Source organism: Dasypus novemcinctus, chromosome 2 (genome assembly GCF_030445035.2).
Source record: "Dasypus novemcinctus isolate mDasNov1 chromosome 2, mDasNov1.1.hap2, whole genome shotgun sequence".
Taxonomy (NCBI): domain Eukaryota; kingdom Metazoa; phylum Chordata; class Mammalia; order Cingulata; family Dasypodidae; genus Dasypus; species Dasypus novemcinctus.
The window spans coordinates 118,325,233-118,344,246 of record NC_080674.1 but is presented as its reverse complement, the minus strand read 5'-3'; the positions used below and the strand labels follow the sequence as shown (position 1 = coordinate 118,344,246).

Below are 19,014 nucleotides of genomic sequence, written 5' to 3'. Positions count from 1 at the left end.
TACTATTAGTCAAATTCAGACACCTCTGTAAGTGGTGGCCGACTCTTTCTTGCAGAGAAGAAGATGAGTACTCAGAACTGCGATCGGAGCTCAGCCAGAGTCAACATGAGGTCAACGAGGACTCGCGAAGCATAGACCAAGACCAGACCTCTGCCTCCATCCCTGAAAACCAGTCCACCATGGTCACTGCTGACATGGGTGAGTCTGCCTTCCAGTGCCACTAATGCCAGAGTTTCACCTCTGGATTGGAATAGGAATTTCAGAAATGTGAGGCAGCTTGAGGTAAAATTACTAATTCAAGGAGTCTGGTAAGTGGATGAAGGCACATCCATTGGTACTTTGTTGGTCAAAGTTGAACTGGAGAGGGAAGCGGACTTGACCCAATGGATAGGGCATCTGCCTACCACATGGGAGGTCCGCGGTTCAAACCCAGGGCCTCCTTGACCCGTGTGGAGCTGGCCCATGCGCAGTGCTGATGCGCGCAAGGAGTGCCCTGCCACGCAGGGGTGTCCCCCGCGTAGGGGAGCCCCACGCGCAAGGAGTGCACCCCATAAGGAGAGCCGCCCAGCGCAGAAGAAAGTGCAGCCTGCCCAAGTATGGTGCCACACACACAGCTGACACAACAAGATGACACAACAAAAAGAAACACAGATTCCCCATGCCACTGATAAGGATAGAAGGGGACAAAGAAGAACACACAGAGAATGGACACAGAGAGCAGACAACTGGGGGCGGGGGAAGGGGAGAGAAATAAATAAATCCTTTAAAAAAAAAACAATTGAACGGGAGAACTGAATTAGCTTTCTGCCCTGATGTGTGTGTGTTTCAAACATATGTCACCTCTACTTGAAAATTCTGGAAGCAGGCAACCAGTTCAGAAGTCTATTGCAGTGCTTCATATTACAGTAAAATCTGAACCCAGAGGTGGTGGGAGTGGAAAGGATGGAATGGGTGGTGACACACTGCAGGGGAAAAACCTATAGATTTTAGCAAGTATGGGGTAAGAAGGAGGAATCTAAAATTACTCCAACATGTTGATCCCGAGTGACTAAGAGAATGATCATATTCCTTAGTAAGGAGGTTTGGTTGAGAAATAAGTTGGGAAATAAATATGTTTGTGGTTATAGAGAAATGTCCTTGTAGAAGTATCTAGTACAGTGTGTTTTAAACTGTAGGTCATGACCCATTTATAGGTCTCGAAGTTATATGAAAAATAAAACATATTTAAGTGAAGTCAAATAGGGAAAAAGTACAATAATAGTACTGCTTCATGAAACTCATTTGTCGCATGTGCGTATGTACTAGGCTGCAAATAAAATGTTGCTCTAACTATGAGTTGCAGTCAGAATGTTGCAAATCCACTGGTCTAGTTGGAAGTGCCAACCTGAAGTTTGGACAGAGATTGCAGTTTTGGATACAGCTTTGAGGTCATCTGAACTAAGAGATCCCTATGGTTGAAAGGGCATGGAGTCAAAGAGGATAAGGCATCATATCTTGAGAAATATTTATGTATAGGAGAGATTGAAGAAGAACCAACTTTAGGGGAGATGGACGAGCTGGAGGAGGATCCAAGAGGAGGAAGAGTAAGTATAGTGCAGTTTTCATGGAATTTAAACTTTCATTCGGGAGACAGTAAAATATTACACATATAGGCTTAATCATGAACCTATATAAGTGCTGCAAATTAGTGATCATAGTACCAGGATAGTGTGTCAAAAGAGCTTGGTCCAGTCTGGGATTGCATGAAGGTTTCTTCAAGGAAGTGACATTTGACCTGAGATCCAGAGGATGAGTCAGAATTAGGCAGGTGAAGAGAAGAGGGTTTCCAGTGAGCTGGGAGATGCACAGCAAATTCGAGGAGGTAAGAGAAGGCCATAGTGACTGGAGGGCAAAGAGGTGTGAGATGGAGACCGGAGAGGTAGGCAGGGGCCAGATCACATAGGGGCTTTTTGACCATGTTAGAGAGTTTGGCCTTTATCCAAAGACCCCAAGAAGCTATTGAAAGTTTTAAATAGTGGGGGAAGGGGATGAGATGCACAGGTTTGCTTTTCAAATCAGTCAGCCGGATTGTGGAGAAAGGATTATCAGGGTAAGGGTAAATGGAGAGGCCAGCTAGAACACCACTGCAAGAGTCTAGGTGCACAAAATTGTTGGTAGGATTAGAGTAGTAGTAGTTGAGATGTAGAAAAAGTGTTACATTGGCAAGGTTTGCTAAAAGATTAGAAATAGGGGATGAGGGAGGAAGGGGGGTGGTCCCGTGAGTGTCTGATTTGCACAAAGGATGGACCATGGGGGTCCATCACCAAAATGGGAGCATGACAAAAGGACCAGGTTGTTTTGCTCTGGTTTTTATTTTGTTTTGTTTTGCTTTTCTGGTATGTGAGGCTGAGGGTCGGTGAATAAGAGATCATGGGTTTTATTTAGGTCATGTTTGGGCATGGATTTGAGGTGTCTTGAGATGTCCAAATGGAAATGTTTGGCAGGCAATAGGATATACAGATATGGAGGCACATGGAGAGGCTGGCTGAAGAAAAACCACTGGGAGACATCAGATGGTAACTGAAGCCATGGATGTTGATGAGCAGAAACAGAAATGGAAAGAGCCGGAGACCTAAGCCTTGGGGACCAATATCTGTTAAGGAGACTCAGCAGGTCTCCTGGCAGGGATGCGCCTCTCATCAATTCACTCTCGGTTTAAATGCACCTCCTCAGAAAGCCCGTTTGTGCAAGTCCCTGTCTTGGCTCTGTCATTACTCCACTTTGTTTCTGTCTTATATCACATTGAAATTTAAAAGTATGCATTTGGCTCTCTATGCCTAGAGGAGCCTGCACCAAATCTTGGTGTGTATTTCCCTCTTTCTCTCCCATTCCTCAGCAAGCTCTGCTCTTTCCCCCATTTCCCAAATAAGTTATTTTTACGGCTTAACAAACAAACAAAAAAGTGTGCATTTGTGTTTATTTGCTTGACTGACTCTCCCACTAAACTCCATTTGCAAAAGCGTATTTGTTTTATCTGCAAGTAAATCTCCAGAGGCCACCACAGGGATCTCTGCTCACCTAGTATGTGTCATAGATACTTGTTGAAGTGAATCCATCAACCAGTCAATCAATCAGCTAAGATGGGGGGAGGAAAGAAGGAGAGTGATGTCCCAGAAGCCAGTGAGCAGAGAAGGCTCTAACGAGGAAGTAGCAGTCAGCAGCACGGTTTGCTGCTGAGGCCAAAGAAAATGGATTTAGCCACATCGAAGTCACTGGGAGCTGTACATTGATGCTGTTTTATGCCAGACAGAAATGCTTTGAGGAGTGGAGATGCCGGCCCAGGTCCCACGCGTTGGCTTCGACCTGAAATTGCTTCTCTCAAACCATCCTGAGCTCAGGCCCTGTGCTTCACGCTACTGCGCACACAACCCCCTGCCAGCGTCCCAGCTTTGGGCCAAAGTCCTGCATTGTAAATTCATACCAGCCCCATAGTCCCCTAACCCTAGCAGCCCCAAGCTTCTCGACAGCCTCAGGCAGTCCCACAGATTCAAGCAGCCACCCAGTTCCCAGGCACCACAAAGGGCCAGCCCTGCGCTGATTGCTCCATTCGATTCCCTCAGATTGTATTTTGTGAAATTAAGTTTCATAACCATCAAGATTTCATAATCAGGTACATTTAGGGAATGCAGGAATAAGCCCACTATATGGACAGACACCCAGTATGTATCCACACACACTGTGGACCTCTCAGAGCTCCTGAGAGGAGAGACTAATAGAGACATCTCCAAGGAGTTCATTAGGGCCTCAGCACAGAGTGCAGCGGAGTGCTGATTAATCAGAACTGGACGCCTGCCTCTTCTTATTCCCTTGCCAAACTGCTTCAATAGGGGAAAAGCTTCCATATGTAAACACCATTATAGGAAATCATTTAAAAGCAGCCATTTCATTATGGTTGCTCTATTTGCAAACCTGCATTAGGAGCCCATAGGTCATCTGGAGCTGGATTCTATGTGCAGAATTTGCTGTGGTATATTTGCTGGTCTCCATTTAAAGATAACAAGAAAAAGTCCATCCTGTTCACTTGATCAAAAAGCACTTTCCTTTGTTTGCCCCTTCAGTTAGCTGGCCTCTGTACACCATCATCAGGTCCTATGGAGCAAACCACCAACATAGAGTGAGCTTTGACTTTCCTAAGCAATCACAGAAAGGAGAAGGGGCACTGGCTTCTCTCACACTGCATCTTAAAATGAACTGGAATACCTCTGGTTCATCTTGAAATTAACTGGATTACCCTGGTCATACAATTGTAATATAGAGAAATTAAAGGGACAAAGCCAAGGTAGGAATTGTGCCTTGAGATTTTTATTTCCTAAATTTGGCAAAGAGTTCCACTTAAAAGAGGCTGGATATAATAGCTAGCATGCTGTGTTTATGTACTCTCTCAGGCATTTGTATGCATCTTCACATTTAATCTTCATCCCTCAAAGAGGCCCTCATTTCCTCCTCTGTGAAAATGGGAAAAATTGGGATAAAGTTCAGAGAGGTTAAGTAACTTTTCCAAGGCTACACAGCTGAGATGTTTTTGTTCTTGATGCCAGTGTTTCTCCAGATGTCTTTGCTTTTACCCTTCTCTGCTTAAACATAAAGCATGCCTGTGGTTGGTGTGCTGTGCTTTCTGCAGTCCTTTGTGGCTCTCTACTGTTGATGGGGGAGTTTATGGAACAGCTGTGTGATCACAAACACCTGGCCAATGGCAGTGTGTGTGTAGCTAAACGAGATTTTGTGAATCCCTATTAGAAACTACACTCTCAGACCAAATTATTCCGGATGTTGCAATAGAGCAGAGCACAGATGTGTGCACCATGGGCTCATGGCATCATGTGTTACAACATGTTTGGTGTACTCTCCAACAGGCTGTTTACCCAACTCTGTTAATACAATGGCAAAGCTTGTCTGGAGCAATTATTTATAAAACCAAATCCCTGATCAGATGGACCTCTGCACAGCAGTGGGGGGTTGTGCTGTAGTATTTTAAGATCTCTTCTAGTTGTGGGTGAGAAATTCTTATTTTCCTGGAATTTAACAGTACTAAACTCTTACACGTTCAGGGTTGAAAGAAAGTTACACATAAGATAACTTGGTTGCTGGTGTGATCATTTGGGTAGATATTTCCGTGGTATGTGTATTTTTTGGAGGACAACCAAGGAAGAATTTGCACATGAAACCTGACTTTTTGGCTTGGCGGTGATGAAGAAATATGTTTAACGTTAAAGCCAGATTTTTCTGGCTATGGCTGATGAGGCTTAATGGCTTCAGGAAAAACGTTTAAAGTGTCAAGCAGCCGCTCACAGTGGGGAAAAGGGATTGGGGTAGGGAAAGGCAGCACTGCCTCTTCCAGAAACAATTTCTGCCAGTGTGAAGAGAAGTGCTTACAAAAGGCAAGTGGCCTATGTGGAGAATACTTGCTTTTTGTTAGGAATGAGGTAGCCGGGTAGTCTCTTTTCCTCCAGCCAAGACTTTTATAAGGGAACCAGATTATTTGTAACCTGATTCTGAAACTTTGAAGAACCATCCACAGGTTGGAAGTTAGAAGGGTCTGAAAATAATTCCCTGACTGGTTGATGTAACAAGGCAAGCCCTTTGTTGCCTTTTTTCTTCCCTTTACTTTAATTGGGGAACTTAATTTTTCCCAAAAGGTTTGACATGTTAGTCATCCCCGAGAACCAATCCCAGGGCAAGGCTTTGAAGTTTTGACCATCGATTCACGGGAGCACTCTCTGAGGCAACTGTGTGTTTTCTCCCAGAGACCTGAGCCTGGTCAAACAAGACCTGTCTGCAAATGTTGGTAGGCACAAGTGACTGAGGAGTCTGCCTCAAATCATTCCAGAACTTTCCTTAGAGTGACCAGGTTTGAGAGTACAAAAGACTGTTGCTCCACTTCAGTTTGTGTTACTTCGGACTATTTCCCTTTAATCCTACTGTTTGATAATGTTTCTGCCCCCAAAAGTGACCTGAAAAATAGTAAGGCATTCATCTTCAACACTTATTCAAAATGTGCACCCACAATTGTTGGGATTCATGGACCACTTTTCTAATATGAGCAGTCTTATTTTCTAAACAGCCTGTGATTCCTAAGGTTCATCTGTTTATTTGGTTATTTGAAACTCATGACATATCTTCCTTAAACCCAGTGTTATAAAGACTTGCTGCCAGCCTCTGAAAGCCTATTTGATCTCTCATATAAATTAAGTATGGGATCTAACTAGTGCTGCTACAGACCCCAGCCATCACTGTGAACACTGTTTCTGTGAGAAGCACTTGCAGACCACATTTGGAGGCCAGAAGCACAGCTTCCTCTCCTGGAGGCTGAGAAATTCTCTACGGCTTCTGCCACAGGGAGAGCCTCAGAGCACGGGACTAGGGCCAGTGGCAGGCCTGCTGTGTCTGCGCTGTTTTCTCTGGAGGCTAGAAACAGCCTTCTTGAAGAGAGACTCTTGAGCTGAGGCAGGTGATCCAGGCGCTGAGGGAGGGCCAATTGGGCTCAACGGAGCTCAGTGAGCTGGCAAGAGGCTGGTCAGAGGTGAGCTCAGAGCTGCCAGGGGCCAGTGACTGGGTTGGGGTGGGGGGCCTTGGCGGCCCAGTGAGGGGGCCGGACTTTATCCCCTAATAAATATGCCTCTGTTTTCTTGGAATAACTTAGAGGTGCGAAATGGTTTTTAATATTTTTCTTACATACAGCCAAATTGCTGCCCCTCTCTCTGCGCTAAAGATGGCACTAGTAGTTCAGTTCACACTCCTGCTGGTTTCCTCGCATCCTCTGCAACACTACACATTATCTTCTTTTGAAACTGTACCAGTTGGGGTGATTAGAAACCAAATAAATACAATAAACTAATTCCATGTGAATCTGAACTTTTAAAAAATATGTGTTATTAGAGCCTTGCTCTCTAGAAGCCACAGCCAGGACTTTGATATCACAGGGGCTGGGAATGGGGGAGGAGGGTCTGTGGCAGCTTAAAGGGAAGATTCAAGAAAGGGCATCCAGGCAGCTGGGGTCACAGCCCCTGGAGGACAGCTCCGTGGCAGGTCATTTTAGGTTATCTTTCTTAAGCCTTCACTATATTTAAGACCAAATTTGCTATTTTAGAGAAACCGGGTTAAAAATCCAAAGTGACAACAGCGAAAATGAAAACAATTTTCATTGTTTTCAGGCTAGTAAGATTTTGCTAAGTAGGAGCCCTGAAAATGTAGCCTCATTTTCTTTCAGAAAGGAACCTCTGAAGGCTTTCCCTCCCTGTGGAGGCAGGGCTTGGCAGGGGTGGAGACGTGCCGCTCGGCACTCTCCCCCGATGGTGTCGCTGTTCCCCGTGATGATCTGGGTGTGGGAGACACACTTTCAGGAGAACTTTCCTGTTCAGGTAGCTGCATTTAGAAATCGATCATCTCAGTGGTTCCTGTGTTTGTTCTAGACTTCAGTGTATCCATATTCTGTTCTTGTCTAGAAAGTTATTGTATTTATTCCATATTCAGATTTCCACAGCTGTACCACTAATGTCTTTTGTTGCCTTTGTTTTATTCAGGATGCATTCAAGGCACCCACATTATATTTATTTATCTTGTTTCTTTACTCTCCTTTATTCTAAAGCAGGTCCCCCACCTTTTTTTTTGTCTTTTATGACTGATATTTTTGAGGATGCTAGGCTAATAGTTGCATTAAAAAGTCCTCAATCTGAATGGTCTGGTGGTTTCATCATTATTAAATGAAGGATCACAATTTTTTGCAAACATATACATGAGTGACTGTGTGTCCTCACCACTCTGTCACATTGGAAGGTTCATAATGTCTGTTTGTCTCATCAATAATGTTGAAGTGTTCTTAAACTGTAGCAACAGAGTTCTCATAAATCATGTTGTCTTATGTAGACACAGGTTGGGGGTGACCTCTATGGATACCCCTTACTCTGTTGCCCTTCAGCCTTCTCCTTGGCACTTAGACCTGGAAGTCATTTTCATGGTTCTTTTGTTCTGGTTTTGCTCATGCCTTGATGGAGTCAGAGAGGGCCTTGGTCCATGCAGAATGGAGAGGCCTACCAAAAGAAAGCTGCAGCCCTCCTGGTTTCAGCCTTTGAGTTACAACAAGATCTGAACTTTCATATCTTTTGGACGTAACATCTTGTCTCTTAGCAAAAAGTCTGTGCTAATGCTAAAAGAATCTCTAGTTCTTTCCTCCAAGCATTTTTGGTCATTGCAAGCAGCACAACCCTTCTTCTCTGGTATCAATTTCTGTTTTAGTTTGCCAAAGTACCAGAAATGGATTGGCTTTTATAAAGAGCATTTGTTTGTGGTAAAAACTTTCAGTTCCAAGACTGTGTGAAGTCCAAATTGAAGGTACCATGAGAGGTAGTTTCTCACCAAAGTCAGCCACCATGTGGGGAAGCAAGAAGCCACTGATCTCTGCCAAGGTCTCCACCTTTCTGCAACTGTAGGCAAACCTGGCATAGGACTTGTCTCTTTCCAGGCCTCCTCTATCAGTCTTCAGCATTGCTTTCTTCCCCAGTTGAGCTGTAAGCTATCAGGCATGTGGCTCATCTTACCCTGGACCTCAGCTCTTAAGCCTTTTGGGACTTTAGAGGTGCTCCATAACCCAGCCTCTTGGGGGCTTCATGCTTCACCCATCCTCTAGTCCTCTCTCACATGGCAGGATAAAAAATGGAAGCTTCCTTTTCCTGTGTCTCTGTGTGTTTCTGCTTATGTCACCCAGCAAAGGGGCAGACTTATCCTGAGTCACACCTCACTGACATAGTCCAATCAAAAGCCCTAAATTGATCTTATCAAGTAGTCTAATCAAAGGATCCTCAACAGAATTTAATGCAATCAAAGGATATCACACCCACAGGAATAGATTAGTTGACCATCTTCACCTCCCTATTAGCTGACGTGGGTAAGTCCAATGAACTGGAGAATAGGTGTTGCAACTCTGCCAAGGCTCAGGGCCCAGCTGGCACATGGACAGTCCAGGGATTCAAGTCTCCTGAGCATACATCAACCCCAGCCAACCACAGGTTCAGTAAAAATGACAGAAGAGGTATGTGTAGAGAGGTCACGTCTGAGTCCAATTCCGTCAGATTCAGGAACACAAATTCCAAAGTAGGGCCCATTGACAAGGCACTGAACTCCAGAGCTGTCTACCATGACTATAGAACATGTGTATCTCCATAGCCCTCAGGAGCACCAGTGCCTGGGGTTGTATCTTCTTTGGCTGTCTCTGGGATCCTGCTGAGATGTGCATAAGCATGACCCCTCTGATGACCTCCCAACTCATTTTGAAGTCTCTTAGCCATGTAAACTCATTTGTCTTTACCGTTTCCCCCTTTTATTCAAGTTCTTTTTCTAGTTGCATCACCAGCTGGTGCTTGGTAGTAATCCCTTGGCACCAGGGAGGCTTATCACCTGGGAGTTATGTCCCACACTGCAGGGAAGGTAATATATTTATATGCTGAGTTTGGCTTAGAGAGTGGCCACATTTGAGCAAAATGGAGGCCTCAGGAGGTAATTCTTAGGCACCCTGAAGCTCTAGGCTTAGTTTTTTAACTTCATTAGGGTTGGTACAGGAGGAAAAAAAAATAAAGCAGGCAGCCTTACCACCTGAGTCAAAATGAGCCCACTCTGATACAGTGTTAATGTGCAACTCTGGGAGGAAGAAGAAAACCAGCTTTGTCCATTAGTATGTGTTTGACCACACAGGAATGCTGTTTGGGCTTCTTAATTTTCATATCCATAAATGCCTTATTATCTTCTTTCCAGATTTGCAAAGTATACGGATCTTCCCTTAAACAGCAACATAAAAATCTAAGGCTCTGGGTTCTATTTTTCAGTAGAAAAATATAACCTGAACTGTCTGTTTTCCAACTCCTATCAGAAGCCTAAGTGGAAAAAGTTACATTTAGAGAAGACAGTGAAATTCAGGCACTGTGGACTCCTACAGAGGCAGGCGGTGAGTGGCATGAGTGAGGCCAGTAGAGCAGCAGAGAGCCTAGCAAGGCCAAGTACAGAGGAGCCCACTGCTGGCCACTTAGCTGATTGTTGTTGTGTGAGAAGCCAGGCCCAGCATTGCCCAACCTTCTAATTTTACAAGAATGCCATGAATTCTAACTTTTAAAAAATATTGATAATTAAAAACTTTTTTTCAATAAAAGGCTATGCCATGGCACTGCTTGAAAGTAAAATACACCTTTGGCTGCAGGTGGCTAGATTGCATTCTCTGGTCTAACGGATAAGTCCACTCTATTCTTCTTTGCACTTGGCTTCATCTTTACAGCAAATTAGACAACGAGAAGGCCGGATGTCAAGGTGACATTAGTTTAGCCATTCCCAGAATTTCCTTTACACCATACTCTAATAGACTACAGCTTCTGTTTTGATTGAAGGTTACTATGAAGAGAAACCATAGGAAGTCTGCTTGTGTGAAACCATGACTGAGGATATGGCAATCATATCACTTAATGCCACATATTAAGTTTTTTGTACCTGAATTCTCTAAGCATTATTGCCAAAAACATATTGTCTCCCCTGTGCAACTGCCAAACCTTCTCCTTTCTGACAGGCAATAATTCATTTTTAATTTGTCTGCCAGGAAGCTCAGTGCTAAATGAAATAGTTGGTTCCACCAGCTATGTTCACTTCTCAGTCTTTCCTTGGTTTCCTTTAATGTGGTTCTTTGATATAAGCTACTGCTAATTCTCCCCCTCCCCCACCCCACCCATGGCTCCCTCATCTGTTTGCTTATTGGTCTTTGCTAGTTGGTCTTTTATTGTTGTCTGCTCATTTGTTTGTTTGTCTTCTTTAGGAGGCACCGGGAACCAAACTCAGGACCTCTCATGTGGGAGGCAGGCACCCAACTGCCTGAGCCACATCCACTCCCTGCTAATTCTTTCTTGGAAAGAAGTGCCATATAAACCATGGGAGGTCCGCAGTTCAAACCCCAGGCCTCCTTGACCCGTGTGGAGCTGGCCCACACACAGTGGCCTGCCACACAGGGGTGTCCCCCGTGTAGGGGAGCCCCACGTGCAAGGAGTGCGCCCCGTAAGGAGAGCCGCCCAGCGTGAAAGGAAGTGCAACCTACCCAAGAATTGTGCCGCACACACGGAGAGCTGACACAACAAGATGATGCAACAAAAAGAGACACAGATTCCGGTGCTGGCGATAAGGATAGAAGCGGTGACAAGAATACAAAGCAAATGAACACAGAGAGCAGACAACTGAAGGGGGGGGAGGAGAGATAGATAGATAGAGAGAGAGAGAGAGAGAGAGAGAGAGAGAGAGAGAGAGAGAGAAACCCTCTGTTTCCTGTTTGTTTCTCCCATGCTGACACCATGCTCTCTGTGGCCACTTTTCCCCGGGTGATGACTTACAGCTGAGGGCAGAGGCTGTGGCTTTTGCTTTATAGGTCTGTGAGCCTCTCAGAGTTGAGGACAATCTTTTTTTCATCTTTGTACCCCAGAACATGAGACCAGAACTTGGCAACTGTTTGATTAATAGAGCCGCCCAACATCTTCAGGATACAGCCTGATTGCTCTGTGAGAGCCCTCTGCAGACACATTCAGTATGATTGTTGTATAGGGTGGAGACCCGTATGGAATGACTGAAGAGATGCACCATTCTCCCTCATTCCACACATAATCATTTAATAATGCCAATAATTCAGGAATCTGCCTTCACTCCAGCTCAGGGTGCCAGGAAACCCTATACCTTGAGGTAAATCATCATAATTCTCTGATTATTATCCTGGAATTAAATCTGTTCAGGAAACCGCTCCACCAACATGTGTGCTCGCTGGGGAGTGCTATACCCGGCTTGGCCCCCCTTGCCTGAAGTCAGTGGCAGCACCTGTCCTCCATCTCTAGAGGACCTTCTACAGGGATGAGAGTCCTCTAGTTGTTAGCACCTCAGCATAAGTCTGAAGTAAACGTGCTGCTGTTAACAGTCTATATTTCTACTCTTGCTCTCTCTTGAATATATAGTGACATGGTATTTCTAGCTGTTCATTTAAAATTGTTTTGATCACCTTTTGAGTCTATTGTTGAGTTAAAACAGTGAGCCGGACCAAAGTTCCTTCTTTCATTGAGCCTACCTTTTAGTAGGGGAGAGATAAATACTGAAATCAGATCAAGTATTGATAATTGTGAAGAAAATAGGACAATGAGTAGTTCTTGGGTAGGTGAGAAGATGGGAACCCGAGCTTTGGATAGAGTGGTGAGGGAAGTACTTGGTGAAGAGGTGGCCTTTGAGCTGAGAGCAGAATATAAGTGGAGATTTGGGTAGAAATCACTCTAGACAGAGGAAACAGCAAAGGAAAAGGAATCCCTGGGGCAGAAAGAAGTTTGGCAGGTTCTTGTTCTCTGGACAGAGAGAAGGCCTGGAGGGTGAACAGAGCACGGGGAATGAGGGGAATGTGGGTGGTCCAGCTCAAAGCTACTCACCCCAGCCAGTCTGAGGAACTTAAAAAAGTTTCCAGTGCGCAAGCCCCAACCCAAGAGATTGTGGTCTAATTGGTCTGGGGTGGAGCCTAGAAGGTGGTATTTTATAAAAGCTCCCCAGGGAATTCAGTGGTGTAGGCTGGGATGAGAACCACATGTCCTGATCATGTAGGGTCTTATAGGCCAGGGTAAGGATTCGGACTTGAGTCTAATGACAACGGGAAACCATTAGCCCATTTGGACTGAGGGAGTGACGTGATCCTACCTGTGTTTCTGAGAGGCTGCTGAAGCACTACAGGATGGGTAGTAGAGATAGGGGTTGTTACAGTGGCCTGGGCAAGAAGAAATGGTGCTGGAGCCAAAGGGCTGTCTTTGGAATGGTGAGATCAGTTTGGGGATGAGCTTTGGAGGTCACATTCACAAGATTGGATTTGGAATGTGAGGCCAAAAGGAAATCAAGGTTGCCTCACAGAGTCAGCTGAGTAACTGGGTGGATGGTAGAGCCATTGGCAGAGGTGGGAGAGGTCAGTGAGGAACAGGGTTGAGAGTCTGAAGGAATATTTGTGTGCATTGAATGGAGAGAGAGCCTCAGGCTCTTCTGCTCCCTAGGTATAGGTAACAAACAGATAAGGCATCCACTTGAAGTTGACTAAAACATCCTGAGAAATCCTTTTGCTAGTGGTGTGAAAAGTTTTCTTCAAGTCTTCTGTAGGTAACCATGGGAAACAGTAGCCCATTTTAGCATATGGAACCTGTGATGGGAAAGGAGGAAAGCAGAAGGAAACTGAAGACACAGATTCTTTTGTGCAAGAATCAGACTAGAGGAGAAGGATGTTACTTTAAGAGGTTGCATCTAGTCAGATGCCTGCTGACTTGCTGCAATAATTGAATGGTATTGTGATATACAGAATCCCAAAGAGCAGGTGAAGAAATTTGCATTTGACTTTAGGGGCTGGGTGGTTGTTTTTTCCTCCCAGCAAAGCTACCTTCCAAGGTGTATATAGCTCACGTTAAGATTGTAATTTTCCTCCCTTGACCAGGCCCTGGGTGCCCAGCAAATAAAAGTAACCCAAATTTTTAAAGTCAGAATCAAATTATTAGGACTGGTTACAAGACATTTGTGTGGAGAACATATGGAACTTGTTACAACAGTTTATTTTTCCCTGGATGCAAGAATTTGGGTTCCTTTGCATTGTTGGGGCTTTTTGGTTGGATTCTGAAAAAAGCCCTGATTATAAGCTCACTTAGGGCAAAGGCTGTCTCTTACAGTGTCTACTTTTTAAAATATCTAGTATCTCTGCTCAGTCTGGAACTTTTTTGTTTTATTTATGTGTTTGTTTAGGAAAGTTTGGGGTTCTTCTTAGCTAGAACTCTTTCTGGAATCAGTGCCTGTCAGATAGCCGGCAGCAGAGAGTGACCGGAATCTTCTAAATTCCCAAAAGCACCTTTTGGGGCTGTTCTTATTAAAGAAACTTGAGATGTGGCTGCCTTTAAGCAAAAGACAAAGAATTCATTTACAAAATGGCTGTGTCTGAAGGCCAGATAAAGAACTTTAAAGTGTGGCTGCAAACCTCACAGGCCTGTCCCATTAGGCTGAATGGCGTTAAACTTGAAATCCTAAATTCCTGCAGCATTCCATTAGACCTGGATGGGTCCCTCACGGTAAGTGGGATGAGAGCCTGCTTTGCCTGCTTGTCTGCTTACGCCTTTTTGTCTACCTTCTCCCACAGATAACTGTAGCGACCTGAACTCGGAACTGCAGAGGGTGCTGACGGGGCTGGAGAATGTCGTGTGCGGCAGGAAGAAGAGCAGCTGCAGCCTCTCCGTGGCCGAGGTGGACAGGCACATCGAGCAGCTCACCACGGCCAGCGAGCACTGCGACTTGGCCATTAAGGTAGAGCACCAGGACCCCTCCATCCCCACCACCCCCCACACACAAGTCAGGCTCTAGGGGATTATATGGGAGTGGCCAGATCCCTCTCTTTTGAAGTGTATTTTCTTAAACAGCTGTTAGGCTTGAATGTTTCTATGATTGGACCACTGTATGGTAGTGGGGGCCCTGTAAATTTTTGTTGAACTGAATTATGCCAGAAGACGTCATTAAATCAACACTCAAGATCACTAGCTTTGGGGAGTAGATGTGGCTCAAGCAGTTGAGCACCTGTTTCCCATAGAGAGGTCCCAGGTTCAGTTCCTGGTGCCTCATAGAAAAAAAAAAACAAGCAAAACAAATGAAAAAACCCACTCAGGGGAGCAGACGTGGCTCAGTGGTTGAATACCAGCTTCCCACTTATGAGGTCCCTGGTTTAGGTTCAATCCCTGGCCCCTGGTACCTAAAAAAATAATATCACTAGTTTTGCAGTAAAAAGGACAATTTACCTGGAAACTGTTATGTGTTTCCAGTGTTATACTACATCATTTTAGTGTGGCTCATTATTTAGCATCTTAAGTCCTAAGTTTTTTTTAACTTAGAAATTGTATTAATGCATTAAGGCCACTAGAATATTATTTCAGGTGTTACCAATTTGTGGTGCTAACAGACAGGAAGGTCCAGGGCTGGAATGGGAAAGAGGAAGTTACCTGTCCCTGTCCTGAGCACACAAGCCAGGGCTCAGCCACACCTTCAACAAGCATCCCTCTTACTACTTAAGGAGGACCAGGTGAGAGGAATTGGCTGCATCCACAGAAACTCGTCTTGTACAATGGGAAAGGCAAGTCCTTTTGCTATTGGCTTCTGGTATCTTCTGTTACTTCACTGTAGCTTAGTGATTCAACATTTAAACTAACGTAAAGTCTGGGAGGAGCAAAATGAAAAGGTGATTTTTTTTGGAAAAATGTCTTCGGACCCCAGGCCCAAGTATTCATCAATAGTAATCCTAGATTTCAAGAAAGAGCTGTAGTGCCTCAAGGTAAACTGTGATGCATGTTTATAATGCACCCAGTTTTCCATCTTTATGCATCTTAATTATAAATGTGTAGTTGATGCAGTTTGGGATGGGAAATAGCCTTGGTGTTTCTTTGAGTCTCCCAGGCTGCATACATGATTTAAACATCATCTTGGTTACTAGCCTTGGCAATTGAGGAGGCCAAGGGAGAGAGGAGGCCAAGGACTTCGGCCAACCAGAAAGGGGCATAGTGGGTCCTGGAGCAGAGCCAAGTAGCTAAGAATCTCAGATTTGAAAGGAAGGACAGAGCACAACACGGAGAAGGTGATGGCAATAGCTGGGAAACTGCCTTCCTCAGGGAGCCAGCATGAGCGATGCACCCTTATGTTTTCAGGATTTGAGAACTTTTTCTCATCACATCTGTTTACTGCCCTCTACCCCTATATGGTAATTTTCCCTCCTCTTTCCATATCAGTTGGCTTAAACCTCCTTTTCCAAGGGACAATAAATGTGAGTGAATACTTTCCGAAAGAAAGCAGAGTGAGTGCTTCCTTTTTTCCTAACTTCATGCATGTTTCTTCACCGTTAATTCTGTTTTAAATGAGATTTTTTTCAACTTTCCATTTCCAAGTACCATTAAGAATCTGTTCTTTTCAGTTCATAGCCATCTTATTAATTAAATCCCTGCTGTCTTAGGAACCTCTACAATTAGTTTCCTCCTTTCTGTATCACTGAGGTTTATTTTTGTCTTTCACAACTTGGTACTAAACCTCATTCACACCATCTGAATTCTTATGTGACCCTAATAGCTGGAAATGGTGATGCAACCTATCTTATTGCTAAGTTTGCATATGGGAGGCCTATAGTTTAGGAAACTGCAAGTTAGATTTCGTATCAGCATGCAACTTTGTAGTATGCCATTGCAAGCCCTAATTGGCTTGCTCTCTGGTCATGTGTTGTCACCAACTCTGGAACTCGAATGTGGGAAATGATGGTTTGTGTGGACATGGCGATTAGTTCCACAGATGGACTTAAACACCAGGAAGGAGACTTCTGGGTAACACACAGTATAAACCAGGCAAGTGGCAGAGCTGTACCTAAAATTGGGGAGAAGATGATTTTGGGGATATCACCAGTCATGATCACTGTTTGCAATGCAGGGGTCCTGGAATCCATGTCTCTGGGCACTCTCTCCTGTCTAGGCTGTTTTCTTCTCCGTCCTCCCTCCCCATGGCTGATTCACTTGACTTTCCCGTGTGGCTGTGTTTTGCAGACAGTTGAGGAGATCGAGGGGGTGCTCGGCCGAGACCTATATCCCAACCTGGCTGAGGAGAGGTCCCGGTGGGAGAAGGAGCTGGCTGGCCTGAGGGAAGAGAACGAGAGCCTGACGGCCATGCTGTGCAGCAAGGAGGAGGAGCTGAACAGGACCAAGGCCACCATGAACGCCATCCGGGAGGAGCGGGACCGGCTCCGGAGGAGGGTGAGCTCGGCAGCCCGCGTGCGGGGCTTCTCCATGCGTGGGGCCTCGAGAAGCTGGCTGTGAAGCCAGGAGCACCCCCAGGAATTGGTGGCATTTGCAGTCTTGGGAAGTGCCATCCCTTTCTTGTTATGAAATCATTCTTGAAAGTAGTTTGAAAGTGCAGAGGTGTGCAAGTAGGATTTAAAAACCCTTTTCTCTGCAATCTCAAATCTAAGTGCTTGGTAAAGTTCTGTCAGGACAGTGATGCTCAAACCACTCTCCAGGGACACATGTCTTCCTCAAGCTCAACTAAAATGTTCTTTTAAAATAGACTAACAATATTTTTACAATTTGGAAAAAAATGTATGGAATTTTCCCTTTCGTGTTTTTTTCTATAAAATTTTCTTTAAACTTATAGTACCTGCTCTAACTTATACTGAATCTAGTATAAAATGTCCTCTCTTCTAGTGAAAACTTAGTAATGTGAAAGTAATCATGAGTGTGTGTGTACGTAAGTATGTATATGTGTATGTGAGTATGTGTGCATGTGTATGTATACGTGTCTGTGCAGAGATATTTATGGGTTTATGTGTACATGTTTGGGTGTCTGCATATTTGTGTGTGTGAGTCCATTATTCTGCCCATCACCTGAACTAGTTTGAGAACCACTTCATTTAGGAAATACATCAATTACTAAAGGAGCAGATATGTTTCAGCAGAAAAATGTTTGGCAGAATTTTTAAGCACTCAGTTTTCCAAAGATGGAGTTTTCTTCCTAGGAATCCATTAGTACTTCTTTGACTGAGAGTTTGAGCTCTGATTGGATTAGGGGTGAAGCAATGAATTCTTCAAGTGGAAACAATTCTCTCTGAACTTCACTTAGAAGTATCAGATCTGCTTCATGCTCTCTTGATTGTGGCAGTATCAGGAACTTGCTTTCTAGTTGTACACCTACTGGTACATGCATAAAGTTGAATTAGAGGAAAAAAATAAATCGAGTAGGTCTCATCATCCTTCACCAATGCTCTTTATCCCTTATTCCTTGCTTTTAATGAGTACCTTGGAAATAACTTCTTCAATAAGCTCAGCATGTGTAAATCATTGTTTTTAAACCACATGCAAGTTTTCACAAGTTGCCATTATGTGCAAATTACTATTTTTAAATGTTATCAACTCTCTTCCTCTTTTTTGGGTAATGTCATAATTGAAAGGCCAACACTCCTACCTGTGCTATCTGAACATCATTTTGTCTGAACTCATGAGCGTAGCTTATTTTCAGTACTCAGTTTGTGTTGGATGCCGTTCTCCATAATTGCATCAGCAGGTGTAATTCATCCCAGTCAGCAAAGGCTTTATCTGAGCAACCTAATGAAATTTACTTAACACTAAGGCCGGCACCACCTATAATTTCCCGGGGTCCACTCCCTGGTCGTTATGACTAATGCTCTAATTAAGTGTCCTTGCTTTTAGTATGTGCATTCTGATGGAGCATATTTTGGAAGGCAATGCTGATCTTAGGCGTAATTACATACTGTGGTATAGAATAAATCTCTAACTCTAGTGTAAGCTCCTAAACCACAAGACAGCCCTTGATTGTGACTAGCAAAAAACAAAAAGCCAGCTTCCCTTCTAGAACTCAGTGTTTTCTCCAGCTTTACAGGGGAGTGTGAAGAACAAACAGTATCCTGTTCTACTCTGTGTTGTGGAGCCAGTCTTCCTGTGATCCCAGCCTGGCCTCCCAAGTCCCTGTGCATTTTGTGCAGGTTACTTAACCTCTCTGTACTTTAGTTTACTCTCCTATGAAGTGGGAATGATAATGGCACCCAAAGCAGGATGTTTGAAAATTGGATAATACTTAGAAAGTGCTTAAACAATGCCTGGCACATAGTATATGCCCCCAAAATATTAGCAGTTATTTGAGGCCAATCCTGAGTTATCTGTTGAATGGTCCAGAAGGTTTAGCGGCAGATCATCATTTTTTTTTTAGAATCCTTAGTTATTTGAAGAACTCTAAGTTGACATTGAATAATTAATAACTAAATGTATACTTACAATATGTGCATATACAGAGACAGAAACTATATAGTGTGTGTATATATACATAAACACAGCTTGCAGTATGTGCAATTAAATTTGTCTAATTAATATGAACAATAGTATATAATGTATATTATATAATGTGTAATATATAATATTATCTAAATGTATATAATTT

General features: G+C 44.0%; 1 protein-coding gene across 2 annotated transcripts in view; it reads left to right on the top strand.

Moving 5' to 3' along the window:
* Positions 1-19,014, top strand: part of MCC (MCC regulator of WNT signaling pathway) — a 512,678-nt gene that overhangs the window by 392,513 nt on the left and 101,151 nt on the right. For both annotated transcript variants that reach the window (XM_058277125.1, XM_058277133.2), the window contains 3 exons: positions 56-198; positions 14,186-14,349; positions 16,614-16,820. In XM_058277125.1, coding sequence (XP_058133108.1) covers positions 56-198; positions 14,186-14,349; positions 16,614-16,820 — 514 coding nt within the window. The remainder of the gene's footprint in view (positions 1-55; positions 199-14,185; positions 14,350-16,613; positions 16,821-19,014) is intronic.